General features: G+C 39.3%; 1 protein-coding gene across 10 annotated transcripts in view; it reads right to left on the reverse strand.

The window, feature by feature from the left end:
- Window positions 1-1377: 1377 nt before the first annotated feature.
- The window catches only part of LOC140270352 (regulator of G-protein signaling 6-like), a 46165-nt gene continuing 23390 nt past the window's right edge, over window positions 1378-24152 (reverse strand). Inside the window, exons 3-17 of one of the 10 annotated variants that reach the window (XM_072365492.1) lie at window positions 17314-17413; window positions 16545-16595; window positions 16338-16444; window positions 15037-15088; window positions 14503-14567; window positions 12895-12971; window positions 12080-12161; window positions 11719-11793; window positions 10459-10560; window positions 10149-10321; window positions 9773-9901; window positions 8082-8268; window positions 7374-7463; window positions 5488-5544; window positions 1378-3537 (exon numbers count right to left, since the gene is read on the reverse strand). In XM_072365492.1, the coding sequence (XP_072221593.1) occupies window positions 3487-3537; window positions 5488-5544; window positions 7374-7463; window positions 8082-8268; window positions 9773-9901; window positions 10149-10321; window positions 10459-10560; window positions 11719-11793; window positions 12080-12161; window positions 12895-12971; window positions 14503-14567; window positions 15037-15088; window positions 16338-16444; window positions 16545-16595; window positions 17314-17413 (1398 nt within the window). In that variant the 3' untranslated portion in view covers window positions 1378-3486. Of the gene's footprint in view, window positions 5548-7373; window positions 7464-8081; window positions 8269-9772; window positions 9902-10148; window positions 10322-10458; window positions 10561-11718; window positions 11794-12079; window positions 12162-12894; window positions 12972-14502; window positions 14568-15036; window positions 15089-16337; window positions 16445-16544; window positions 16596-17313; window positions 17414-24152 lie in introns of all 10 variants that reach the window. The other 9 variants (XM_072365493.1, XM_072365490.1, XM_072365491.1 and 6 more) reach the window with 9 other exon arrangements.

Genomic DNA, 24152 nt, shown 5'->3' on the forward strand with positions numbered 1-24152 from the left:
ATTTTTTTTTCTTTCTTTTTTTTTCTTCCCCCCATTGAGTGAGGGTGTGGGTCATTTTGAGACGACGGCTGATAAGCAGAAGTGTCCCAGACTGAATCGATAAGTTGAAGTGACCCTCAGACACTAAGCTGACGGAGAGGAAAAACACTGCTGGAGTGTGTGAGAGCAGTGGAGGCTCTGGGCTCTATATAGACTATGATAAAGGAACAATCAGCTCACAGAACTCCTAGATCAGGAGATGCTGCTTTAAAAAAAGACGCAGGCAGCAGAGGGGGATATTTTCTGCTAGCAATGAATGTTGATAGCACGTAGAAAGAAGAGGTTTAGGAGACTCGATTGCAGGGGCAGTGTTCACACAGATCTTATGAAATGTGGATGAAAGCATTAAAGCTACTGCAGAAGGTAGATCGCCAGATTGAGCACATCTGTTTCATTAATTATTCAGACTCATAAAGGTCAGCATTACAATTTTACCATGAGATTGGCTGGGAAGTGGTTATGTTTAAGTAAGATCAAATTTTAGTGCCCAGACACTGTTTTGTTGATACTTATTTACCATGCCTGATAATGCCTCATAGCTCTGTCCCAAATCTACACTTCATCCCAAATGTTCAATTATGGATCTCATAATGCAGCATCTATCACAGTGTTTTGGCTACTATTTCACACACCTAGAGATCATTTACTACGTCATACTGAAGAAAGCCCTAAGGAATAATACAACCTGTGTGACTTCACAATCAAACAAACTTTTATTTTAACATCGTGCTGCTACTTAAAGTTGTGTTCACCAACAGCACACACAAAGGATTTCCTCCATTACAGAGTCTGTTTGCGCATCCTTTGGCTGTTTTTCAGTGTGAGGAGATTTGATGAGTTTATTTTCACCGACTAAACGGAGCTATTAGAGTGTCCCTAACTTGGCAGATGTAGCAGAAAGAAAATGTTTGATCTGCACATTTAGGTTCATTTTTATTACGAAAAGCACAACTCAGTAGATTTATTTAATGAGAAAATAATTGATTTGTTCTGTAAACGTCAAATTTCTTGACATATTTCTAATATATCACCAAAATGCTTTGAAAATCCAGAACTGGGTTTTAGCCAGTGTTTTGTTTTCTATCTCAGAAATGTTTGCAAATCAGCACAGATTTATTAAGCTAAAGCTTACTTTAGCAAACATTTCAGAACAGTTCTAATAAAAAAAAAAAAAAACTGTTGCTTTAATCTAATGATGAAATTGAGATCCTTTTGCTCAAATGTTTCCCCCATTCACCTTTTGAGTTTCGCCTGGCAGGTGTCAGCCAAAACTGAGGAGACACACTGCCCTTCATGCGTTTTATGACACGAAACAGCAGCAAATGGCAGCACAGGGCAGACAGGTCCAGAGATTTTATTATTTGGTACCCATGAACAGATAGCATTTGTTTGAGTGTTTTAGAGTGCCAGTAGTTATCTTGCTGATCGAAAAACTAAAAGCACAAAATACCCTGAATATGTTACATGCATAGTAATGTGCCCATATCATAATAAAATGTGCTTTTGGATAATGAATTGTAACCAGATTACATTTACAATGCACACAGTACATAGTGTCATTGTGTTTGTGCTGAGGATAACATTTGGTACATCAACTCGAGTTATGCATCTCTCTACTTTATACTCAAGAGGTTACTGGTTTAAGATACTAATATAATTAGTAGTATGACCTGTACAGTGCATTGCAATGACTAATAGAAAATAACAGATGAGAGACTTATACAGCAGCGCACTCCAGTTTGTCACTGTTGCAGTCACTGGCCTCCTGGAGGGGCTGTGAGATAAAAAATGTCCTCAGCCTGAGCACTTCCTGCGTGTCGAAGACGGTTGAACCCACAGTGGAGCAGAGAGGCCTTGATGTTCACCGTAACGGCACCCATCACGAGTCACAGTGTTCACAGTTCAGCCCATTTCAGAGCTCAGATGTCCATTCACAGATGAGTGCTGCTCCAGTTCAGGGCCAAATTCTCCGAGTGTGCGCTGTCTTTGGAGAGTCCAACCATCTTCTCCACTTTATCACAGTCCAACATGCTCCATCTTCCACATTAAAACACACCATTATAAGATGGAAAAACAAAAATGGCCATTGGTTTAAAAAAATAAAACGTGATATTCATGCAGCAAACAAAGCAACAAAACATAAATGATCCCACAATGGGTGGTAGGCTTTGTCATATCAGCGTTCAGCCACATGACGATGTCGTTCGATGTGATGTGAACACGGAGAACCGTTCTCTAACACTCTCTTGTGGTCCTGTGGTTTACGCACCACTAGATGGACCAATGGCACTGAAAACTTGAAGTACTTCACTAGGGTTTAGTAGGAGCCAAAAACGTGTGGATTCTATATCACACGTGACTGTGCTTTCTGTAACTGTTCCTAAACTAAGAGCTCAATTCACAATGATTCACACGACCATACACATGAGCCCCATTTTTAGGCCTCTAAGTTTTTCAGACAGACTTTTGGAAATGATAAATTCATTATGGATCCTAAAAAAAAATGCAACTTGAAGCCTGGAAGTTGTGGTGGAAGCAAACCAACCGGAATAAATTCATCTTAGTCACAAGTCTCATTACAATGAACTGTTGTTGGAACATTAATTCTCAACAAGGACATTTGGATGAAACATGCAATAGTGGAGTGTGATTGCTACATTAAGCCCTTGTGCCAGATTCTGGAATGTAATGAAGCATGAAAAATTATACCTACAGTTTTACAGATTTCATTATATAGAATATGTCTGGGGCTTTGTATTCTGTCTGTCACTGTCACACTGTGCTGACTATTTCACTGACATATCATGTTCATAAAAAAAACCAAACAGATATAATTGAAGTTTCTAGAATATAAAAAGAGGTTGGATTCATTTCTCAAAAGAAAACAAAAAGCGATCTCAGACTGTAGTTATTGCTGGCTGCCTTGTTAGAGCAGAGATGTCTGCGAAATAGACCTGTGTGATTTTTGTTAATGAGTCTTTTCATGTATTTATGTCCGAGTTAGGACCAGCAGGTATTTTTGGATAGACAGTATGCATCCTTTTAATTGTTGTGGCAAATACCAGAGATCCAGTCAACGCATAAATAAAACAATCTGAAAATAAAAACTGATAAGCTCAGTCAAGTCTAACAACCGGTTTTCCGCCTAAGTGATGAAGAGGGGGCAGCCCTAGTCTGGATGTGCTTATACATTATGCTGCATGCCATGTGATGTGTTGGCTGGGGTTCCTCCTGTCAGCATAGTCTTTTCCTCTGTGTTTCTGTTTGAGGTGTTCACCCCAGTAAGTGCTGCACTACCAGTATGGCAGCAGGCCTCGAAGCAGGGTCCGAGTACCTCCACAGCAGCCCAAGCCAGTCCAGCTCCATTGTCTGTGCCCCCGCCCTGGCCCATGTGCACCAGTCATCCCAGCAACAGGGTCTGGCTGCGCCACTCCAGCACAGGCTGTGTCAGGACGATTGCATCAGGCCTGTCAGGCGCTTTCCCGTCAAAGACTTCCCCTGGAAGGTCAATTAAAATGAAAATACATCACAGGACTGAGATGATGAAAGCAGAAGTACTCTACAAATCACAGAGAGGGTAATCCGTGTCACTTAAACCATTTCTAAGAATTTGCCCTCCTCATATTTTTCATTTTGGTTTATTTGTTTTTCTCATGAAAGGTGAAACTATGTGGCAGAGAAATGTCAGAGCCACGGGGGGATCAACCTTTCATACAGATGGTAGGTGGGATTTACAATTTTCACCTAAATCATCAACATTTTAAGCATTCAAAAAGGCAACTTAAAAAAGTTGAATACTTATCATGATAAAAAAAAGGGACATCTGCAAGGCCCTGGTAAATCAGACACATTTAATTGGCTTTCTTGCGTGAAAACACAGTGAAAACGTTGAAAGGGATTTTACTTTGAAGAAATCAAAGTAAAATTAATATATACAATTATGTCTGTATATATTCAACTAATATGTGTTCTCTTAATAAATACACTTTTATATGTATGAGTATGTGTATCTGCACAGTTTCACCACAAGTTTAATCTGGCAGCAACTGGCATGCTAAGACTGCCCAAAGATGGAAAAAGCCTTTTTGTTGTTCTTTTTTTCTTGGAATCTTCTAGTGGAAACACATCACATTTCTTTGAAGCAAATCAATAAACGTTCAATATTATTTTGAATATTGATATAGATTACTCCTCTTTTGCATAGTCAAACATAACATCTTAATAACAACTGAACAGTAAGAAAGAAATATGTGTAAGAAGCCTACTGTGGAAATTTCCAGGTAAAATCAACTGAAATAAAGTCTGTTCACTTATATTTCCTCCACAGTATTTTCAGCAGCTTTTATACATTTAAAAGGGCAAATCTTTAGGTTGAATGTGACAGTCAGATTGGATTTATATCAAATTCAGCTTTTGTAGAAGAATTTTCATGAGATAATTGATCAAACTGACAAAGTTTACAGTCAAAATCTTAAATATTTTTACATAATTTATTAACCAAGATGTGTTATATGTTCATTCATTCATTCATTCATTTATTCTTTTTAAACTTTTTTCATTCATGTCTTTATCATTAATCATTGACAACACAAGGAAACAGGATTCTCAAATAAAGGAAAGCACACAAAAATGAATAAAAAATACAGATCAATCAATTTGATTTACTCTCATTGATCGGAGGATATGACAAATATATTTGTGTTATGGGTATCATGGCTAACAGGGTGTGGCTTGAGTTGAACATTTCAGTGGGGATCAGGATGGGGTTCATGTGTTGAAATAGAGACGACAGGAAATGATAGTGATTTCTTTTTTAGTTTTCCAAATATGCAAATTGTGACCTTTTCATTGTGGAGCTTTTCAACCATTTTAAACCCATTGTGGCCTTGAAACTGCTCAAATATCCACCAAACATGGATTTTTAACTTTTGAATTATTAAAAAAAACAAAAAACAGTGTGCTCTGACTTATTTTTAGGTGCTGGCATTTGGAAAAAAAAAATCTTGATAGTAAGATGTGCAAAACTGGTCAAAGCCTTGCAGATGCTGTACATATACAATCCCATGAGTGAAATAAAATGATTCAGCTTTTCTAGGCAGCCTTTTCAAACTCATCTAAATTCAGGAATCAAGTTATCTGACCCACATTCTGCATAAGTGACTGTAAATACATAACTGATTTACGATTCAAACGATTCTCGAGAGAATTAAAAAATTTGAGGAAGGAATTCCTGATTGAGTTGACAGAGAAAGACCCACAGAATCTACCAACAAAGTGGTTTCATATCAAATGTTTGGCTGCAACCATCCACACGACAAGCATGACACCCCATTACAGGTTTAAAAAGCCACAATAGAGTGTAATATGGTTGTAATTGCAAAAAGCCACTGATAGTGAGCCAGCCGGTGTGGTTTGTGATATGAACAGCCCCAGCTCCAAATGACTTACCACACTGCGGGTGAACTTCTCCAAGGAGGTGCGGCGGCCCTGTTCAGTGTCTGCTGGCTGCTGTTTTGGGAGGGGGAAGCAGGGTGAGTGTTTGGGTCAGGTATGGGAGTTGACGGGGGTTGGAAGTGATGTCATTAGTGAAGGGGGGGATAAAAGGGCAGGCCAAGCATTGCAGAAACGAGGGCCAAAGACAGTGCGGGAGTTGCAATTTGGGGACATGGAGTGGGATCAGTGACAGGCCAGCAGAGGGAGCAGTGTCCAAATGAGAGAGGGCAGAAAGGCCAGCATGAACAAAGGAAGCTGTGATCTACTAAAAAGCCCCATACCACACAGTTAAACAGCAAAGTGAGTGTTTAGCTGTGCAAAACTCAGAGATTATTATACACGAGGTACAGAAAATAGCATAAAACAGATTTAGTCAATAGGTTAAATATCAGCCATCAGCTGTTCTGTAACACCTGTGCACTGTTAGATTCTACAGTGTTCCCCTTTCACACAGCAGTTTCCCTGCATTTGGCATATGATGTCATGTTGTTCCCTTAACTGTCTAAATAATTCAGAAGCTTCCTGGCACCTATACTTTGGGCACAGTTGGTCTCATGATGCTTTCAGAGTTCACGTACAGTACGGATTCTGACCATCAAGTCTCACCAAGACATCAATGTGGCCCATTATTGAATTATTTTAGTTGGATCTCTACATCTTAAATCTTTAGTTGATTTGATTACTTTGTTTCCGATCACTGACAAGTGGTGGAATATCATAAAATATCTTATTATTAAAAAAATACAATAGAGCAGAAATACTGAATACAGGGTTTTACTCAAAAAGACTTGTAACCAGAAATACTGTTTACCTTTGTTTTTGAAGGCAAGAATACACGACTTATTATGAACAATGGCTCATTTCAGAATAAATTTGTCTGTTACTTCATTGGATCACAGCCAAATTGTATCACACATACTGCTGGTTAACTTAATGTGTGAGGAATAATGTGAGTTTGAGTCCTTAAAACATCACAAGATCTTCATAAAAGTCCTAAAAGCAAATAAAGAGGGTCGGATAAATGAGACAAAATATCAAACTTTTTAAAAACTTCTTTTGTCTTTTTTTTAGCAAAAAGGACCGAGGTAGAACTGTATGTTTTAAACTAAGCATAACTTTTGAAAAAAAGGAAAAAAAAACTACACTACAGCAATCCGTTTGTGAAGCATGGTGACGGCAGTATCATGGTTTGGGCCTGTTTTACCGCATCGAGGCCTAGAAGTTTTTGCTGTGATTATTGAAACAATTTCTTTTACATTTTATGGGTAATTCTATTATTTTAGGATACCTGTCCATCAACTGAATCTCAACAGAAGGTTGGTCATGCAGCAGAATAACATGATCCTGAGTGGTTAACGAAGAACACAGTAAATCAAGTAGAAATGTTGAGGAGGGACATATTAATGAGCAGTTCATGTTCAGAGTTCAATTGGTTTCCCTTTATGTTTAGGTCAAGATGAAAATCTGATATTGTAGATCATACTCATGTAGCTATCTGGAATGTCCTAAACAGCATAATCACATAGCATCATTTTTGTATTAATCTAAATGTGCAACATCTAATAACTACACTGTCGAATAGTTTTGCGCTGCCAAAATATAGTAGAATAAAACGGAATTCTGACCGCATTAAGATGCATTCCACCACTGTCTCTAATTATGTTTCAGCATTTAACGTTGATAAAGAATCAAATTTTTCCCTGCTTATGTAAAGCAGACACATACCAGGGATGATCTTTTAAATTAAAGATGAGAAATCCTACCGATATGATGAATGCAATAAGAGCCAAAATGTCATGTTAAATGTGGTGAAGAAGTTGGAGTCAGTGAGTGCAGCTCACCTTCTTCCTGGCCAACAAGAGGTCTTGGTAGATGTTGGATCGCAAAAAGCGTGCATAGCTGTCACTTTTCATTAGCTTGAATATGTGCTCCTGCAGGAGACAGAGAAACAGATGAGTGAATGTTGTGTGATACAAGGAGGAAGGCTTTTAGTGGAAAAAAATCAAGAAAGGCATAGCTATGTTAATGCAGCAAGCACATGTGTAAACGAAGGCTCTGCACAGTGAGAGTAATGTCCTGCCAGTAAGAGGCGCTGCACATCACACATCACCAGCTCACTTTGAAACCAGAGGAATCCATGGTGGACCAACTGAACAACCTGTTCACGGCATTACTCGCCTCATTAAGCCCTGGCACAAACACACTCCGTCATTCTTCCTCACTCCTCTCTTTTTTTTATCCCTCTCATTCATTCACTTGTGTAGCATGAGTGGGGTTCAGTGTTTCTGTGGGCAAGAGGATGAGAGGGGGAAATAAGTGGCTGGACTGTGTGTGCTAGCTGTGCTAGCTATCTCTCTAAAAGCACACATTTTAGAGAGCACTGTTAAGTGTACAAGGAGGGGAGATTTGGCCCATTTTCGGGCCAATTGCCAATGGTTGTACAGTTGAAACTGCATGGCTCTGGTGTTTGTTCAGACTCGTGTAAGTGTGTGCATGCATCAACATAAAAAGCCATGTGAATCCATCTATGGAGGAGAAACACAGTCCACCTGAGCATCCTCATAGCTGTATCGTCCGGGGTCTTTGAGGTTCTGGCTGGTTCGCTCGTAGCTGTGAGAGTCCAGGTTGATGGAGCTCGGCGCTCCCTCAGCCAGAAATTCCTGCCAGATCTCCTGAGCCCTGGAGGACACTTCCTGGAGTGGCCTTCGCTTCAGATCCTGCACCGCCAACCAGAACCTACAACAGTATCATATCTATTTAATGACAGCCTCCTCAGGACTTTATTCACTCTTTTATACAGTATTCTGATAAAGCCATCGTTCCAACCCCTTAAGACAGTGTTTTTTTTTTATTCTTGTTGTAAACTTAATGTCTTCCAACTTAAAACCGTAAATTAGAGGAAAAAAATGACAGCTTCATAATAAAAAGGGAGTGAGACCTGTGTTTTCGGAATCTACGCTAAAGTTCTGAACTATCACGCCACCAAATGTGATGCAATGATGACTGAATAAAAGATGCAGCCTAGACTAAAGAGACATCCAGGGTCAAAAGGGAGAATATAATCAATGAACAGATACATTATGTAAACCTACATGTTTTACTCAATTCTTGGGTGGTGCTGGGAGATTCATTTTAGTTGCAGCAGCTCAACAAATGCTGTATGAAAGGTAAGTAATTAAATGAGCCCACAATCAGTACTTCACTATATGATTGGGTTTGGAAAAATTTGGTGGCCAACACAGTGTTTGCTATTTTAGCTCTTTGGCACAAGTGATGTAAAGTTTAGACTCCCCCTTTTTAAAAAAAAAAAAAAAATTTTAAATAGCTGAGAGAGCTCAAAACAGCTCATATATGAGACATTTATCAGTATTTTTTATCAAAGGAGCAGTTCTCCTGAATCATACCGGTGTACAGTCTTTTAGTCAGCAAATATTCAGTTTTAAAGCAGCAAAGAAATAAATGCCCCAAAGTCTCCTTACAGGTTTTCTCTTGAGAAAGAGACCTCATGTCTCAATGGGATTACCTGTATAAATAAAGGTTAATAATGATTATAGCATTAACCTTCCTCCTCCACCATGCTGCTGTTCTGATCTTTCATCAATCATTAACTGTACTCAAGTATAACCGATACGAATGAAAGAGCTGGACATTCGTGAAATAAAGCGGGACCTGTGCAACCCATTTCTACTCTTAAACAGACACTTGGAATAAAATAAATCTGAGTTTGAATTTTATTCAGTCTAAAAAATCTTACAACTAAGAAAAGTGGAACACTGCCTGGACTGTAGCTTTTGAATAATGTTGGGGTGTCTTCTCCCACCTGATCTGATGTATTTTACTAGATTCCAACTGCCTTTCCAGATAAACAAATCCAGGAAGAAGAAAAATCCTCAGACTTGATAGTCTGTAGGCCAGTGAATGATGAATGTCTTACATTTCTGTTTATGTAGAAAGTTCTTGAAACTTGTTAACTAAGTCTTAAACTATTTTTTTTTTGTTTATTAAACTTTCTTGTGGTCAAACTAGCTCAACAAATGGTGTAAACTTGATTACGAAGTATTCACCCAATATTGAGTAATATGGGATTTTGGAATAAACCAACTTTCCTGCAGCAACAAAATAAGTTTTATATAAGACATGCAAACTTTGATGTGTAAAATCTGAGGCACAACCCTTCAACTTTAAAGGCAAAGTCATGCTAAATCCAACAGAATGTCAGTGATCTGAGCGACTGTCTCACCGCAGGTTCTCTGAGCTGAACTCTGACTCCAGGAACTTCAGGAACTGGTCTCGCCCTGCTGGGTCCTTCAGTGCCTCCTCCAGGGAGAAGCCCCATTTCTTCACCCGCTGCTGGCTGGGGTCTCGACTGCTGAAAGCAAAACAAATCAAAGACAGAGGAAATGAAATAGAGAGAACATTTTTTTTCAGCCCACAATCAACCTTTTGGAAGGCTACAGTTGGTGGTCATTTGAGATGAGATACACACAGACAGGCCACACTAATTCATCACAGCAGTGGTTCAGCAGCACAGAGACCTCTGCGCTGCATCTGACCTCAGCATTGTTGGCCCACAGTGAACTCACAGGCCCCATCCCAACATGGCCCCTCAAGCTCACCTTGCCTCCAAGTCCCAGAAGGTAGTGTCGTCACTGATCCAGGGGTTGGAGGGCTCTACGGCCGACCCGAAGGGGTCATACTCCATGAACTGCTCTGTGTAGCTCATCAGACTGTCAGCCACTTTGGAAACCTTCATACAGTGTCTGTCCAGCTGGATGTTCAAGAAGGTAATCTGGGGGAGGGAGACAAATGTGGAGGCTAAATGGGGTGACATCTCATCAGTCTACGTCTCTGATTGTCTTTATGATGGATGAGCGAGGCGGGCAGGTGGTAATGACCTATGGTAAATGTGGTCTCACTGTGATTTACCTCCTTCTGAACATCCTCTTTGGTGGGCTTTCTGGGCGGCTGGGAGCTGATGTGGATGGGACTCGGCTGGCTCTGGCCATCATCTGGTACTCCATAGACTGACTGGAGAGGGATAAAGGGACAGGCAGGTTGGCCATAGATTTGTTTTGATGGCGTTGGTGTTTTGCTCCAGTTTGGTGTTGGATAATTGTTGTGAGACCAAGTCTCAGGATTGTGTCAGGGAATTGGGGGTTTAAAGACTTGAAGGTGACTTCCTTTTTTACAATTACACCTCACATGGCAGGCTTCAAAAGGCGATTAATAGACGTTTTGAACCTGTGTTTCTTTGTCATTTTTGTACATTCTTGTAATTAATGCAGTGCATTTCATTTTAAATGGCCTGTACTTATGTAGCACCTTTTAAATGAAGCAAGATTTTACAAAATATTTTACAACGTGTTTTCTCATTCACACCAACACACCAGAGGACGCATGGATGCCATGAAAGGTGTATTTGGCAACTTGGATTTCAGTGTCTTTCCCAGGAAACTTAGGCATGTGGTGGTACTGTAGATCAAACTGTTAATCCCAGAAAATGTGGGCAAACAGCTCTACCTGAACAATTGTCACCCCTCAGTAAATACATACATAAATTAAAGAACATTGGATTATTATGATTCAGCAACTTTCACTTGAAAATAATAAAAGAGTAAAGTAATATAAAGTTTAAAAATATAGTAACACACACACAATCTAAAGATGTTTTTTATAAATAGCCTATAAATGGTCATTTATAAAGTTTTTTGTTCCCTTTTAGTAAAATATTACTTAATGATCACAAGAAAAAATATATATTTTTCTTCACATACAGAAACTGTAAATAAAGATAAACAAATAAGATAATTGAGCATATGTAAATAAAAACTTTTGACACTTCCACCGCTGCTCGCCTTCCATCAGCAACAACAAAGAGGTTTTTTTATGTAACTAAAGTTCTAATCTTATTGCCTTTATATTGATTATATGCACATATTAACTGTGTGGAATTAATTAAAAAAGTTATTTTAAAGATAGAAGCAAGGATTCTAATCTGTCTCTGGTCTAAAATAATTATCTACACAAACTGTAACTGAGCAGTTAAATCAATAAAAACTTCAGGGGAGTCTATCGGCGCAGCTACTTCTGGGACAGCTGTGGGATGGCAAGCTTAGCAAAAGTCAACATTGATCTGATATTTAAGAAACTTCAAGTGCACAGCAGTGTCGTGTGCCCTGGTCTCACCTTTTTCACCCTGTGTGGGTTCTTCTCTCTTCGGCACTTGCGGATGTCCATCTCTGTGGTGTTGACGCAACCCGGCTGTTGGTGGCAGCAGGAGACACAATGTGTTTCTGGGTCAGATAACACTTTTTTTTTTCCCAGCATGCATTGTCCGTGCCTGTTCTGCACATGCAATATGATGCTTTTTCTTTATTAAGCGCTGCCATGCTCACAAAGGCCTTGCATGACTCTGCTATCAACAAGAAAACCTTCAGTGGAACAGTGTGTGGAGTTGAATATGATGTTTTCAGGCTTTAAATGTAAATCTAGTTTACACCTGCTGTATTTTTTCAACAAATGTACTCTTTCGCTTCATGAAACTCACCACGGGCCGATGAACATCCCAGAACGCCCTCTCCTGGCTGTCAAGGATCTTCCTCTCTGCCTTGTCCTTCTTCCTGTCAATCCTGTGAGCAGAGAAAACAGAACACACATATATAGAGCTCATACGGCTAAAATATCAAGTCAAACAGCATAAACAAATCACAATCCCATCTCAGACTTAAGGTACACATTTTCCCAAACTCAGACCGCAGAGCAAAAAGCTGAGGAATATGGGTCTTGACCTATCTGTTCTCTTCACTAACCGATGCCTGGTGTTGCCTCTGGTGAAGCCAAGCTCTTACATAACTGACATTTACTAATAGGTCCGTGCTCTCCTGATAAAAGAAATCTCATTGCCTCCAACATGACCCTTACTTGTATAAAGCAGCGGGCAGGAAATGGTGACATGATTTAGAGTTTTTTTTCATTGATAAGGTGGAATAACAGTATTCTAACTGAATGCCAAAGATTCATGCTGTGCTTACACATACCAGCCACCAGATTGCAGTCTCACAAAGAAATTTGCAAGTGTTCATGTGCTAAATTCTACTGGGAAATATGCTCTGCATTTGTGACAAGTAACCCCTGAGTCAAATTGGGGCAGATAAACAGCATGATCAGTGAGAGAAGAATTAGCCCAAATATGCAACTGACGTCGCACCTTTGGTGAATAGCACTCTCATCAGGCACAGAGCCAAAGGTAAGAATTTTCTAGGACTACAAGAGACAACCTGATTTCATCAACAGCTCTCACACCTCACACATTAGCACAACACTGATATCAAGAAGCAAAGTGTGAATCAGATATGCACTCACTTGACTTGAGCTTCAGCTTGCATGAAGATAAATTCCCACTTCCTGGCAAAAGCCCTCTGCAGCCGGGCAAGGTTCTCCTGGGGGAACCAATCAGGCGTGACGTTAGAGGAGAATTAAAAGGGTTATAAGAGTTTTGTAACTCTGCAAGGCCATCAGATTAATATCCTTTCACTTTGATACTGCGCCATAAGAACTGCCATCACCTCAATTTGTGCTGGAAGAACAGCAGTCGTGCTTTCTTTTTCTAAAATATTTTCATTGTTGAATAGTTCTCTCTTGTAATTTTAAAGAAACAGCATTCAAAAATATACTTATTGGCAAACTTTTCTGAGAATTAGATGGAATTGACACCACACTCATGTCTGCTCAGTAAATGTGAGACTCTCAGTAAAGCGATGTCTGAACTCTGTAAGATTTGCCTTTAGTAAACAATCAATAAAGATTTATGAGAAAGCATTAGGGTCACATTAGGGAAAAAAGTACTTAAAGGAGGAAGTTTTTCTTTTTTGCAATTTCTTTAATTATATATAATTGTATATAAGTCAGTAATAGAGTTTAAAGTCTGCTTTGAGCGAAAAGAGGAAATTATCAGAATTAATTGGATATTGCAGGATTAAAGTTGAACTTTTAAAATATTAGCATGTGTTATTTGAGATTCCTGGTTTGAATCTTGGGTGGGGCAGCAGGTGTTTTCTGGTTATCCTGGCTTCCTCCCACAGTCTAAAATGTGCCTGTTGTTAATTGTTAATTGGCCATTCTAAATTGCATGGTTGTTGATCTCTGTGTTGGCCCTACAACTGACTGTTAACTGCAACGTGTCACCAAATGGGACATATCACCAGTACAGATTGCAACGACTGGGACCGGGCCAGCTGGCTCTGTTCCTACAGCATAAAGAAAAGCCTCTTTGGACCAAAAAAGTGAAATGTGACAGATTGTAATTGGGTTTGTTCATAGGATGTCCTCATTAGTTTGTCTCAGGTGTCTCAGGTTTGTGTTGTATAAACCTGTGGATTTAAGACTTTAGTTAGAGTATAGGCTGTATCTCAGAAGAGGAAATGCTCAGTTATGCTTTCGGCATTAAAGAAACTCAAATAAAACCCACAGAACACACAAACACCAGAAATACATATTAGCAAAGTAAAAAAAGAGAAGACATTGTATGTGACCTCATTACAAAGAGAAAAACTCCAACCGGTAGGCATGTTAGCAAAGAGCAACAATTCCTGGAGGTATAATCTGACCTGAATCCGAGAGAAAGGAAGTCTACTGGACAATAGTTGAGTCATTTAGAATATTAAAGTACCATATATTGCTGTTGTGTAGTAACAGCGAAGGATCAGCACTGCAGCAATGTGCCTCCTGAGGCTGTATTGATCTGCTAATGCCATGCAAACCTGAGGATATTTTTGTTTACATTTTAGGGCCCGGAAACGACTGCAATCAAATGGTGCGCCTGAAAAGAAATTTGATCATTTGATAATGCCTTTCAGTCATAACTGGAGCTATTTGGTTGGTTCCAAAGACTGGAAACATCATATGTATCAATGTACAAGGATAGGACTGAGCTTATTGGTTACTGCTAAATCAAAATAACAATTTACTTACAGCCTCATAGTCAGCGAGCTCAAGCCTGGCTTTATTCTGCATGGTGCGCTTGCACAGGTAAATGGCTGGAGGGGGGAGAAGGAAACAGAGACATGAAGAGGGCAGCTTGGTCCATCAGAAAGGTTGAACATTTTCAATCGGTAGCTTTGTTTGTTTTTTTTTTGTTTTTTTTCAAATGTCTAATTTGCATAATGATAAATTAATGAATGTCTTACTGGAGCAGGTAGGCTATGTTTTTTATAACAACAAGGTGTGAATACTATAAACGCCATGCAGGGACCCAGAGATGTGGTCAAATCAGTCTCTGTCCTTTTATTTGCTAATATTATCCCACAGGATTCACTCTGGTGGAAGTTCCTCAGGGGCAGATATATTACAGGGAATGGTCCTGTGGATCAATACTCAGTGAGTGTCAACAGCAGATCTACAGTGAGAGCTTTCAGTTCTGGAGAAAGAGACACAGCTTAAAGCATTAGGGAGGTCTTAGCTAGTATGGAGAAAGAGGCTAAAATCGACAGACCGTGTGTAACTTACCATAGTCGGTGTTCTCAGGTTCCCAACAGTTTGAAGGCCAAAAGTATGGAGACTAGTGAAAAGAGAAATGGAACACAGGCAAACTTGGTTTATTTCCTCATAAAATTGATATTGCATTCTTAAATTTTGTGCTCTCATGATCTAAATAAACAATAAAATCCTCCCATCTCATTCATCCTACAACACACATTTTCTCTGCACTTATCTTGCATGATGAGCCAAGAAGGTTTGCTCGACTGTGATCTGTGACATGCATGTGATTATATAAATATCTGGGGAGGAATGGCAGCTATATTCTCTCTATCCATATTTTATTGTCTGTTGCAACTGATATTACAGATTCACAGTTCATTTCCAAGTCCATTATTAATATATAACTCCCATTTGTCATGCATTCTTAATAACGGTGCAAAATTAGAACTTGTCAACCACATATTTCATTTGCGTTTTTTGTCAAAAAGGTAATTAGCTTGAGGAAAAAACTGATACTGATGAATGAGATAGTTTCAACATAATGAAGATAAGATGTCAACTTTCTTCATTCTGGGCACTGTCATCTCAGCTCAGAGTACATTAGGTTTGTCAATACACAATTTGCATTAAATCTGGGACTTCTACCAGCATAGTATTTATTTGAGAGCAGCACTGTTTCTAACAGCATTGCCATGCAGACTGGACAGTTCATTTCAGATGCAGTGTGGACTCTTTTCAGAGGTTCTGATGATGTGAGCCTGTTGCATCAACACCAGAAGAAAAATATTTAGCCAATGCTGAATGAGCAAGTGTGCACAGGCACAATTATAGCTTTTAATCTTGAGCAATAAGGTGAAGATAAACGCATTCGGGGGGAGATTGAAGAGGCGGAGCAGGGACAGGGAAAAGTGCAGACCCAGCACGCAGCCGGCTCAGAGCCTCCCATCAGGGGGCTCGTCTACTCTAACTGGCTTGCAGGATTAAGATGGCAATGTCCCATGATCATGAGTCGTTATAGAGCCATAGCCATTGGAGGGACCTGTCAAATTAATGGTTGATAAGATGGAGCAAATGAAAAAACACCTTTCTGACAAGCTGCACGGCTGACCCGTAGGCCCTGTTCTGTGGCCATCCTCTCGCTCTGATGCAGCTTCCAACAGGGATATATAGTATCGACCTTGGTGGGATGAGTAATAGGCTTAGGAAGGATTGTTCTCATTAGCATCACACAGTAAACACATCCCTGTGATAAACAACCATCATCTCATTATTCTACACTCAAAGACTAACACACATTAAGGACAATCCCTCAGTGGACCTTTCTGTACCTGAAAGCGATAAAGGGTTCCATCATCCTTTAGTGTCAGAACGTGGTCAGAGATGGGGAAGATGTAGCCATGGGCTGCGATCAGACTCCCGAGGTGGATGGCTTCAGCTGATGACGTGAGAGCACGCAGACATATGAAATTGCCTTCCTTCTCTATTGTGAGCTCTGTGGTGTTGACATTTATTGACAGATTTCTCAGCAGACTTACCGGGATCCTCGATGGAGAGGTTTTTCATCAGCCACTGAACAATGTCCGCCCCTATTATTCAGAGATGGACATTGGTTAGAAGTGCAAATCTGCAACTGTTTCAACAAAAGCTGCAATGTACAAACACAAATAAGCCTTGGAGAGGTCTTTGTGATTCGCCTGTGCTTAAAGCTGCCAGTCAAAGCTGAGTAGGTGTCTAAATATAACATAATGCTGTCCTCTGCTCCTGGATAGCAGAATATGTGGCCTCGTCTTTGTGCTTAGCAGAGGCTGCTGGGAGAGATCGTGAGGCCGTCAGGATGCCATGTGAAGGAGTGACTCAGACACAATCTTACGTTGAGAGGGAGCAACCCCCTCGTCCAATGCTGGTGACTCATTTCATACACAAGCACAAACATAAAGGAGTACAGCGTGTACACAAAGAGGCACAGACACATAAAGGAGAAGGAGGAAAGTAGGTGGCAAGGGCAGTGTCGCACCACAGGCTGTTTCCTCGATAGCCAAGGTCTTATCGGTAAAGACATCATCTGCCTCCATCTATAGTAGCAGCAGTTTAGATAAGAACGAAAGGTCACACTTGCTTTATTGAATCATATTTGTATCTTTTTGCAGAGTCACTTGCTGGCAAATACAATGAAATACACACAAAATTAACAACACATAAGCCCTTATAAAGGAACTGCAGAATGTGTAAATGTACAATCACACACAGCCACATACAGTAAAGCACACACACATATACTATGATGATGTTTACACAAACACAAACCTGATACCACACTTGGGATCTTGGAGAGGAAGCTTTTGACGGTCCGGATAGCGACACCTCCTGCTTTCTCATCTTGTATTCGTGTAACAATGTCTTCAATCTGTGGGTTGGAGACAGAAGTTGTTTGGTCACATTTCATATTTTGTCCATCAGATATTAAAAATCAAACATCTCCCAGTCAATAAATGTTTTCTGGTCTAACCATCGACTTGAACATTTTGATGATATGACACAGTAGCAGCCTTATCCAGCAGGAAGGGCTAAAGAAAATGATAGAGTCTAAAGTGTTCGCCTGGCCTCCAAACTCACAAGATACCAATCTGATGGGATCTGATAGCATCTGTGGAAAGCTAGCCCAATCCACAAAGACCCCACAGGGCCCAGAGGATCTACTGCTAATATCCCGGCACCAGAAACACGAGTACAACCAGTGGATGGTCAAATTTCAAAATCTCTAAAGTACCATTATTAAAATAAATAAATTAATACCATTTGTGTTTGGGATGTCATGTTACGAAAGAAATTGGCAATTTAAAAAAAAACAAAACTGAAAAACAAAAGACATTGGTAATGTCTGTAGTATTTAGCCTAAAATAAAAGAATGACAGCGACAAAACATAACTTCAAGAAATAGTTGGACCAATATTCTAAAAGTACAATGGTTTTTAAGAGATGTATGTGGCCACTCTGGTGTAGCATTACAAGCTATAAGCTGTGAACTGTGAGAACTTCTGTTTCTGTTTTTTTTTCTTTCTTAACCTACAAGTACCACATGCTGAAACTACTACTATGCTAAGTGTAATATTTTGCAAAAACATGTTGTCAAGCCTCTTACTACACATTCTAAGGATGATAACAGGCATAGCCAAACTATTAAAACTACAACACACAGAATATCAGTGGCTGATAAATCTGCTGCTATTAGATTGAGAGGTAGAAATAGCAATGCTATCTGCACTGAAGATAAATACTCCTCACACTGGCTGTAAATTGGTTGGTGGTCCCTCCTCTTCTGCTTTATAACCAAGTCAACTACTGAATGTCGCCATAGTTTTTAGTATGAACACATTTATGCTCTCACAGTAGCAAGTGTACAGAAGTATGTGATTTGAGACACAACTAGTACAACATAGTATGATCTTATGAAGCTGGTAAACACATAGAAGTTAGAGAGGAACATCTGAGTGTGTTTTATCAGAGTACTTTTAAGCTGATGAAAGCAGTAATAGTGAATTAAAACAGTTCAGGCTGTATGTGCCTTATTTAGTTTCTATAACATTTGAAATATTACTCAGAAAAGTCCATAAAAAACAATGGATACTATCACTTGCAAACACCAAAGCAGCAAGCCTGAAATTATTCTCAAAGCAGCTTTACAGGTTTCTTGTCAATTAACCAGACTACATACAGAAAGCTGACCTGTCTTATCCAATTCCACACTGGTGAAGAGGCTTAAAGCTGAACGGCCTAATCGAAACATTTCTGTATTTGATAGTGATATAAACTGACACTCTATGGGACCTTCAACTATAATAGCTTTGACCACAAAGATTGATGGGTGTTGAGTGGAAAATATAACAGAACATAATGATTACGTAAAAAAACAACAACATATTTGTAAGGTAGTATGGCAGCATTTGTGATGATTTATTCAATTATAGCCAGAGGTTAGAGGCTTGGACAATTGAAAAAAAAAACAAATCTGTCACCATTCCCAGAGGCAAAGATAAACATCACACCTCCGGCGCAGACAGAGCCCCAAACATATCACACTTTAGCTGCCTAAAATTAGGTGTGGCCCAACACAGCTCCCCAGCAGTCAAATGGATTTTTTCCCGTGCTATTGCCCACCAGTCACGACATATTCTAGATATCACAGACTTGTGGGTTTTTATCTAAAGGTGTTGTAGAACAAACTATTTTAATGTTGAAAAAGAGAAGGAATAAAATATATTAACCTGGGCCACAGTACGAAGTACCACAAATACACATTTACAGAAATGACCTATTCTAATTTAGATTGGAAAATGAATATCTTATTTAAAAAAATATTTTAACTGTAGCAGTCTGCATCTAATCTAAGCATTCTGTTCATGGATGTATCATCCCTCATGTATCATATGTCATGTGCCTAGAGATGTATTAAATCATCTTAAGGAAAGATACAAACACCTGAAAGACTCATTATTTATTCTATTTCTAAGTCTGTCTCATTTGTTTGGTTGAATCCTTATTCATGTATGAGCAAGATGAGATGCTGTATTGAGGAGTCAGTGATTTGATCCCTCAGTACAATCAATAAAAAAGATGCTGGTTATTCACATATTTTTTGTATTATTCTTACCAGCAGCCAACAAAATGCAGTACTGTATTTGCTAAGGACATCTCACTGGTTATTGAATTGTGTATGCGCACACTCTGATGCTACACTATGGCAAAGCTGATATTCTCTGTTTTCTCTTATTCATAGTATAGTGTTCCCTCATTATCCCACCGCTCTTACAACTGATGTCAAGTCACAGTCTCAGGCTCACAGCATCCCTCTGTTCTCTATATTGCTTGCTTCTGGACACTCTTCACATTACTTCCTCCACTGTTCATTCATCGTTTAACAGAGCACATGAGTGAACACTTTCCACTGAGGCAGACAGATGGGCTCAAAAAAATGCTAAATAAAGCTGTTTGCTGGAGACACCACACCTGTTTATGTGTATGACTTTTCCTCTTTCAGCCATCTGGATGGATTGAAAGTTGGTTTAATCACCACTTCGGGCCAGACTGATACATCTGATGTTTGAAATAATGCAGCAAAGTTAAGATCTTTAAGACCAAGTGAAGATTAAACCAAAAAGACTTCTCTTACTCTGTAGGATCAATTTTTGTGGTTTTGAGTAAAATGTTGCAACAGCCATTGGAGGGATTGCCATAAAATTTCCTCATAGGATGAACTGTAACGAGCTCAGTGATCCATAATGCTTCCAATTGGCGTCATCATGAGGTCAAACACAGTTTACACACAATTTAGTAATCTCACTTGGTGTATCTTAGCAAATATTTGGTTGCTAACACCACTGTACAAGCCACACATGCTGAACATGGACATGTTATTGTTGTTACTATCACCAAGAGGGCTCTTAATCTCACATTTGTTTACTCTGATATCTCTCTGTAATTGATGAATGACCCTATTTGACAGTCATTATGGCCATCCAATCTACCAATCTATGCTAACATTTTCAAGCCATTTCATGTTTTATTCTTCAATATTAGAGCATTGCTTTGATTTGTAAGAGAGGAGAGGGGAGTAAAGAGCGAGATATACACGCAGAGGTGCAGCATGCTACAGTTCATTTACTCATCCACCATTACACAATCAAAGGTAATCGTCCTCCCTGGAAGTTTTTCAAGGATGATTCATAAACCTGCCCCATAAATCTACAGCAAAACACGTTTTTCAAACACATGATTCAGAGCGGAGAAAAGGGAGTGAGCAACACTGTTGTGTGGCAAGATAATTACCATTCTCTCACAATAAGCTTGAGAGAGTGTCTCGGAATGAATTATTGAACATCCACAATGGAGAATTACTGCTTCAACTCTGTTGGTAAATCTGTCACAGAGGGGAAAGAGGAGAGACAGCAAGAGATGCATCTGCACATCATAATCACTGATGGAGATCACCATCTGTCCTTTGAAAACAAACCTTTCATACAAAACAACAACAACAAAAAAAGGAACGTTTTGAAACTGGTACAATTCGATCCATGTCTGAAAATCTCAAATCCCCCTCAGAGATAACATGATGAAGAGGATTACGTCTTTTTGTTCTCATGTTATAATGAGCCTTGGACTGAGTATTGCTGTATAGAAAGAAAAACTCATTATCTCCCTTTAGGGTGACAACAGACCAGAAGCACTTGGCACAGCTACAGAAAGTGCATGTTGTATCTCTTGAATGTACAAGTTAATGGTGTTGTAGCTTGGTGTGGAGAGTTTCTGAGAGCTGAACATTGCTGCTTGCAAGTGATAAAAGCACTTTGCTCTTCGGCACCACATGCTATAAATGATTATCAGGAAAACTCTATCTTGTGTATATTGCCACTGTATTATATGTTTACTTTTGCAGTGCATACTATTCACAGGGGTAAATTTGTACCAGTTCACGGTCATGTTGTTGTTCAATGCATGCCGTGCATCTGTCCACCTTATCTTAGTGAAGCAACAGCAATCTGCATACAACCTGTAGGAAGAATGTGAGGGTGCAGCAACCAACAGCAAGCAAAGACATCCATCACATAAGAGACTCTCCGTTATTATTAGAACAAGCTTGTACCCTCATAAAATCTAAAACAAGGTGTCACTACTTTCTGTTGCCTGATTTTGTAATTGTGATTTAATTAAGGGGGAGTCAGAATGGGAGCATTACTGGCATAAAAAACCATCAAGCAAATGAGACATGTTGAGCTCTGGTAGGCAGGCTGTAAGCGTGGAAACATTTGCTTCTTCTCCTAATTGAAAATCTGTGCCCATTTTTCCAAAAATGGCCAGAGATGAAGCTATTAAAAACTGGCCCCGTCTTCAGAAATGAGACTGCTGCGGTTAGAAGATGGATCAGGCAGTAATAGTGCTATCAATGATTCAGCAGTCATCAGCAGACTCAGGGACATACTGGTTGTCACTGCTGAAAGACATTTGCTGTGAGGAAAACGACAGATGTCCAGACGATGGGCAAAAAGAAAAATGTCTGGCCTGGAGAAGATTATGACACGTCGGTGAGAGCCGGATGAAGATGAATAGTGATTAGGATCTGAAAAGTTTCCATGTTTGACAAGTTATTCAACCAACCCATAAAGCATCCCTTATGTGTGTTATAGTCAGAAGTCATATTTTAGTTTAAATATTAGAACCAAAATAATTTATTTACAAATTCTATTACAATATCAGTCTTACCCCATACCCAAAGAATAGGACAACGCAGAAACACCACATTTTAAATGCATTTATGCACAAAACTATCATAACGCATTCGATAACACAACGTGTGTTCCTAATTTGACTATAGAAACTCCCCTCAAACTCCTTTTCATGTTTGTTTGACCATAGTCTGTAGGGAACATAATAGCCTTTAAAATCAAGAGACAATTACCAAATTCCACAGAGATATTTTAAATCAGTGTGGTTCTAATGAAGGATATATTAAAAAGACTTTAGTGACCAAATGGGAAATTTGCCTTTGACATGCCGTGCCTGTAGATAAAAAAAAAAAAAGACAACCAAGTCACATCCATACATACATGCCTAAATTACACACCCTTTTGCAATATAAACAAGTGATCAGTGACCAACAACAGATGCACATTCTGGGTGCAGGTAGTGAGAAAAAAGTAGTACCACATGTGATATGATGTGTTTGAATAGTATGTGGGGCTGCAAGATGTATAATGCAGACTTGAAATCAACAAATGGAATAGGTTTGGGAATTCTTCAGATATTTAGTAACCCTGTGCACTATAGTATTGATCGTATCATCACTGCCTCTGTGGTGTCTGAAGTTTTGCATAGAAAATATTTACTGTCTGACTGCAGAACAAATATTGTATATGTATTCATACAGGAACGAGCCTCTTGTCTGTTGTTTCTTTTTAAAGACATGCAGGTGTTGGGGGTGGGTCAGTGTATTGCAGCTCTTTCTCACCCACTCACATCGAGTCAAGACTACATCTGTCTCCACATAGAAAATATGCTTTATAACATCATGCCTTAAAACAATAGCCATATTTTGCAATAACACAGAAGCAACAAGGGTTGCCAAAAGGAGCCACCATCTGTTCTAGCAGCACCTCTGAGGTGTTGTGCTGATGGTGAGATTTGCTGAACAGTGCTTCACTTCCCTGACTGTGTTAATATGTTTACGACTTATAATACTTCTGGAATTAATGTTTTAAAGCAGCCTTTGCCAATGCTTCACAGCATGCCAGTTGTTTAGGCTTTGCATTCTAATTTGCCTTGAGCCATTTGCTGCGTAGATTAGTCCAGACCCTTATGATCTTGTTGGATTTGCCCTAGTTGAACTGCTTCATATGGTACACTTTAAATTCATTTCTTGCCTTCAAGCACCTCTAAATAGCATATTTTTTCACATATTGTTTGAATTGCTGGCTGCTGCAGGGTGTGAAACTGTTCCCTCACAATGGATTTCATTAGCAGCACTAATCGACTGCTGGATCATAAGCAGTAAAAGCCTGCAGCCCACATCTTGATTTATTGTTTATTTTTCGTCAACTGATTAATTTTTTGTTGTATTCATCTATTTGCAGATATGTTTTAGAGAGGTATTTCATGCTGTCCTAGTCAGAAATAAGTACCTTTCAAACATGCACTGCTTTCCTTTTTTTTTTCTCGTGCAGCTGAACGTGTCAGTATAATGTCTGGATGAGCACCCTGGTGCTTCTCTGGCACTTATTGTAATGTCAATCTTAGTATGTTGAACCTAGCAACATCTACATATCTCTAAACACAGTGCAAGTCTGAACTAAAAGCAGCAAAAAACAGATACACTCAGGAGCAGTGAGTCTTAATTTGGCATTTTTTTCTGCTTTTCAGAAAAAAAAAGATCTATCTTGTCATTAAATGCTAATTCTGTCCAAACTTCTCTGCACTGTGCTTTTGCTTACAAAAGTTAGGTGTAGCACATAAGCAGTTTTTCAAACTATAACTCACTCTAGACAGTGGATACAGTAGATTTTTAGTTGACCAGTCAAAGCTTCTTTTTTTTTACACCACCAATCACACACACACACTCATTCAGCACTTCTTAGTCTACATTATTATAGGCTACG

This window comes from Leuresthes tenuis, unplaced genomic scaffold, assembly GCF_036924035.1.
Source record: "Leuresthes tenuis unplaced genomic scaffold, fLeuTen1.0.hap1 SCAF_15, whole genome shotgun sequence".
NCBI classification, from domain to species: domain Eukaryota; kingdom Metazoa; phylum Chordata; class Actinopteri; order Atheriniformes; family Atherinopsidae; genus Leuresthes; species Leuresthes tenuis.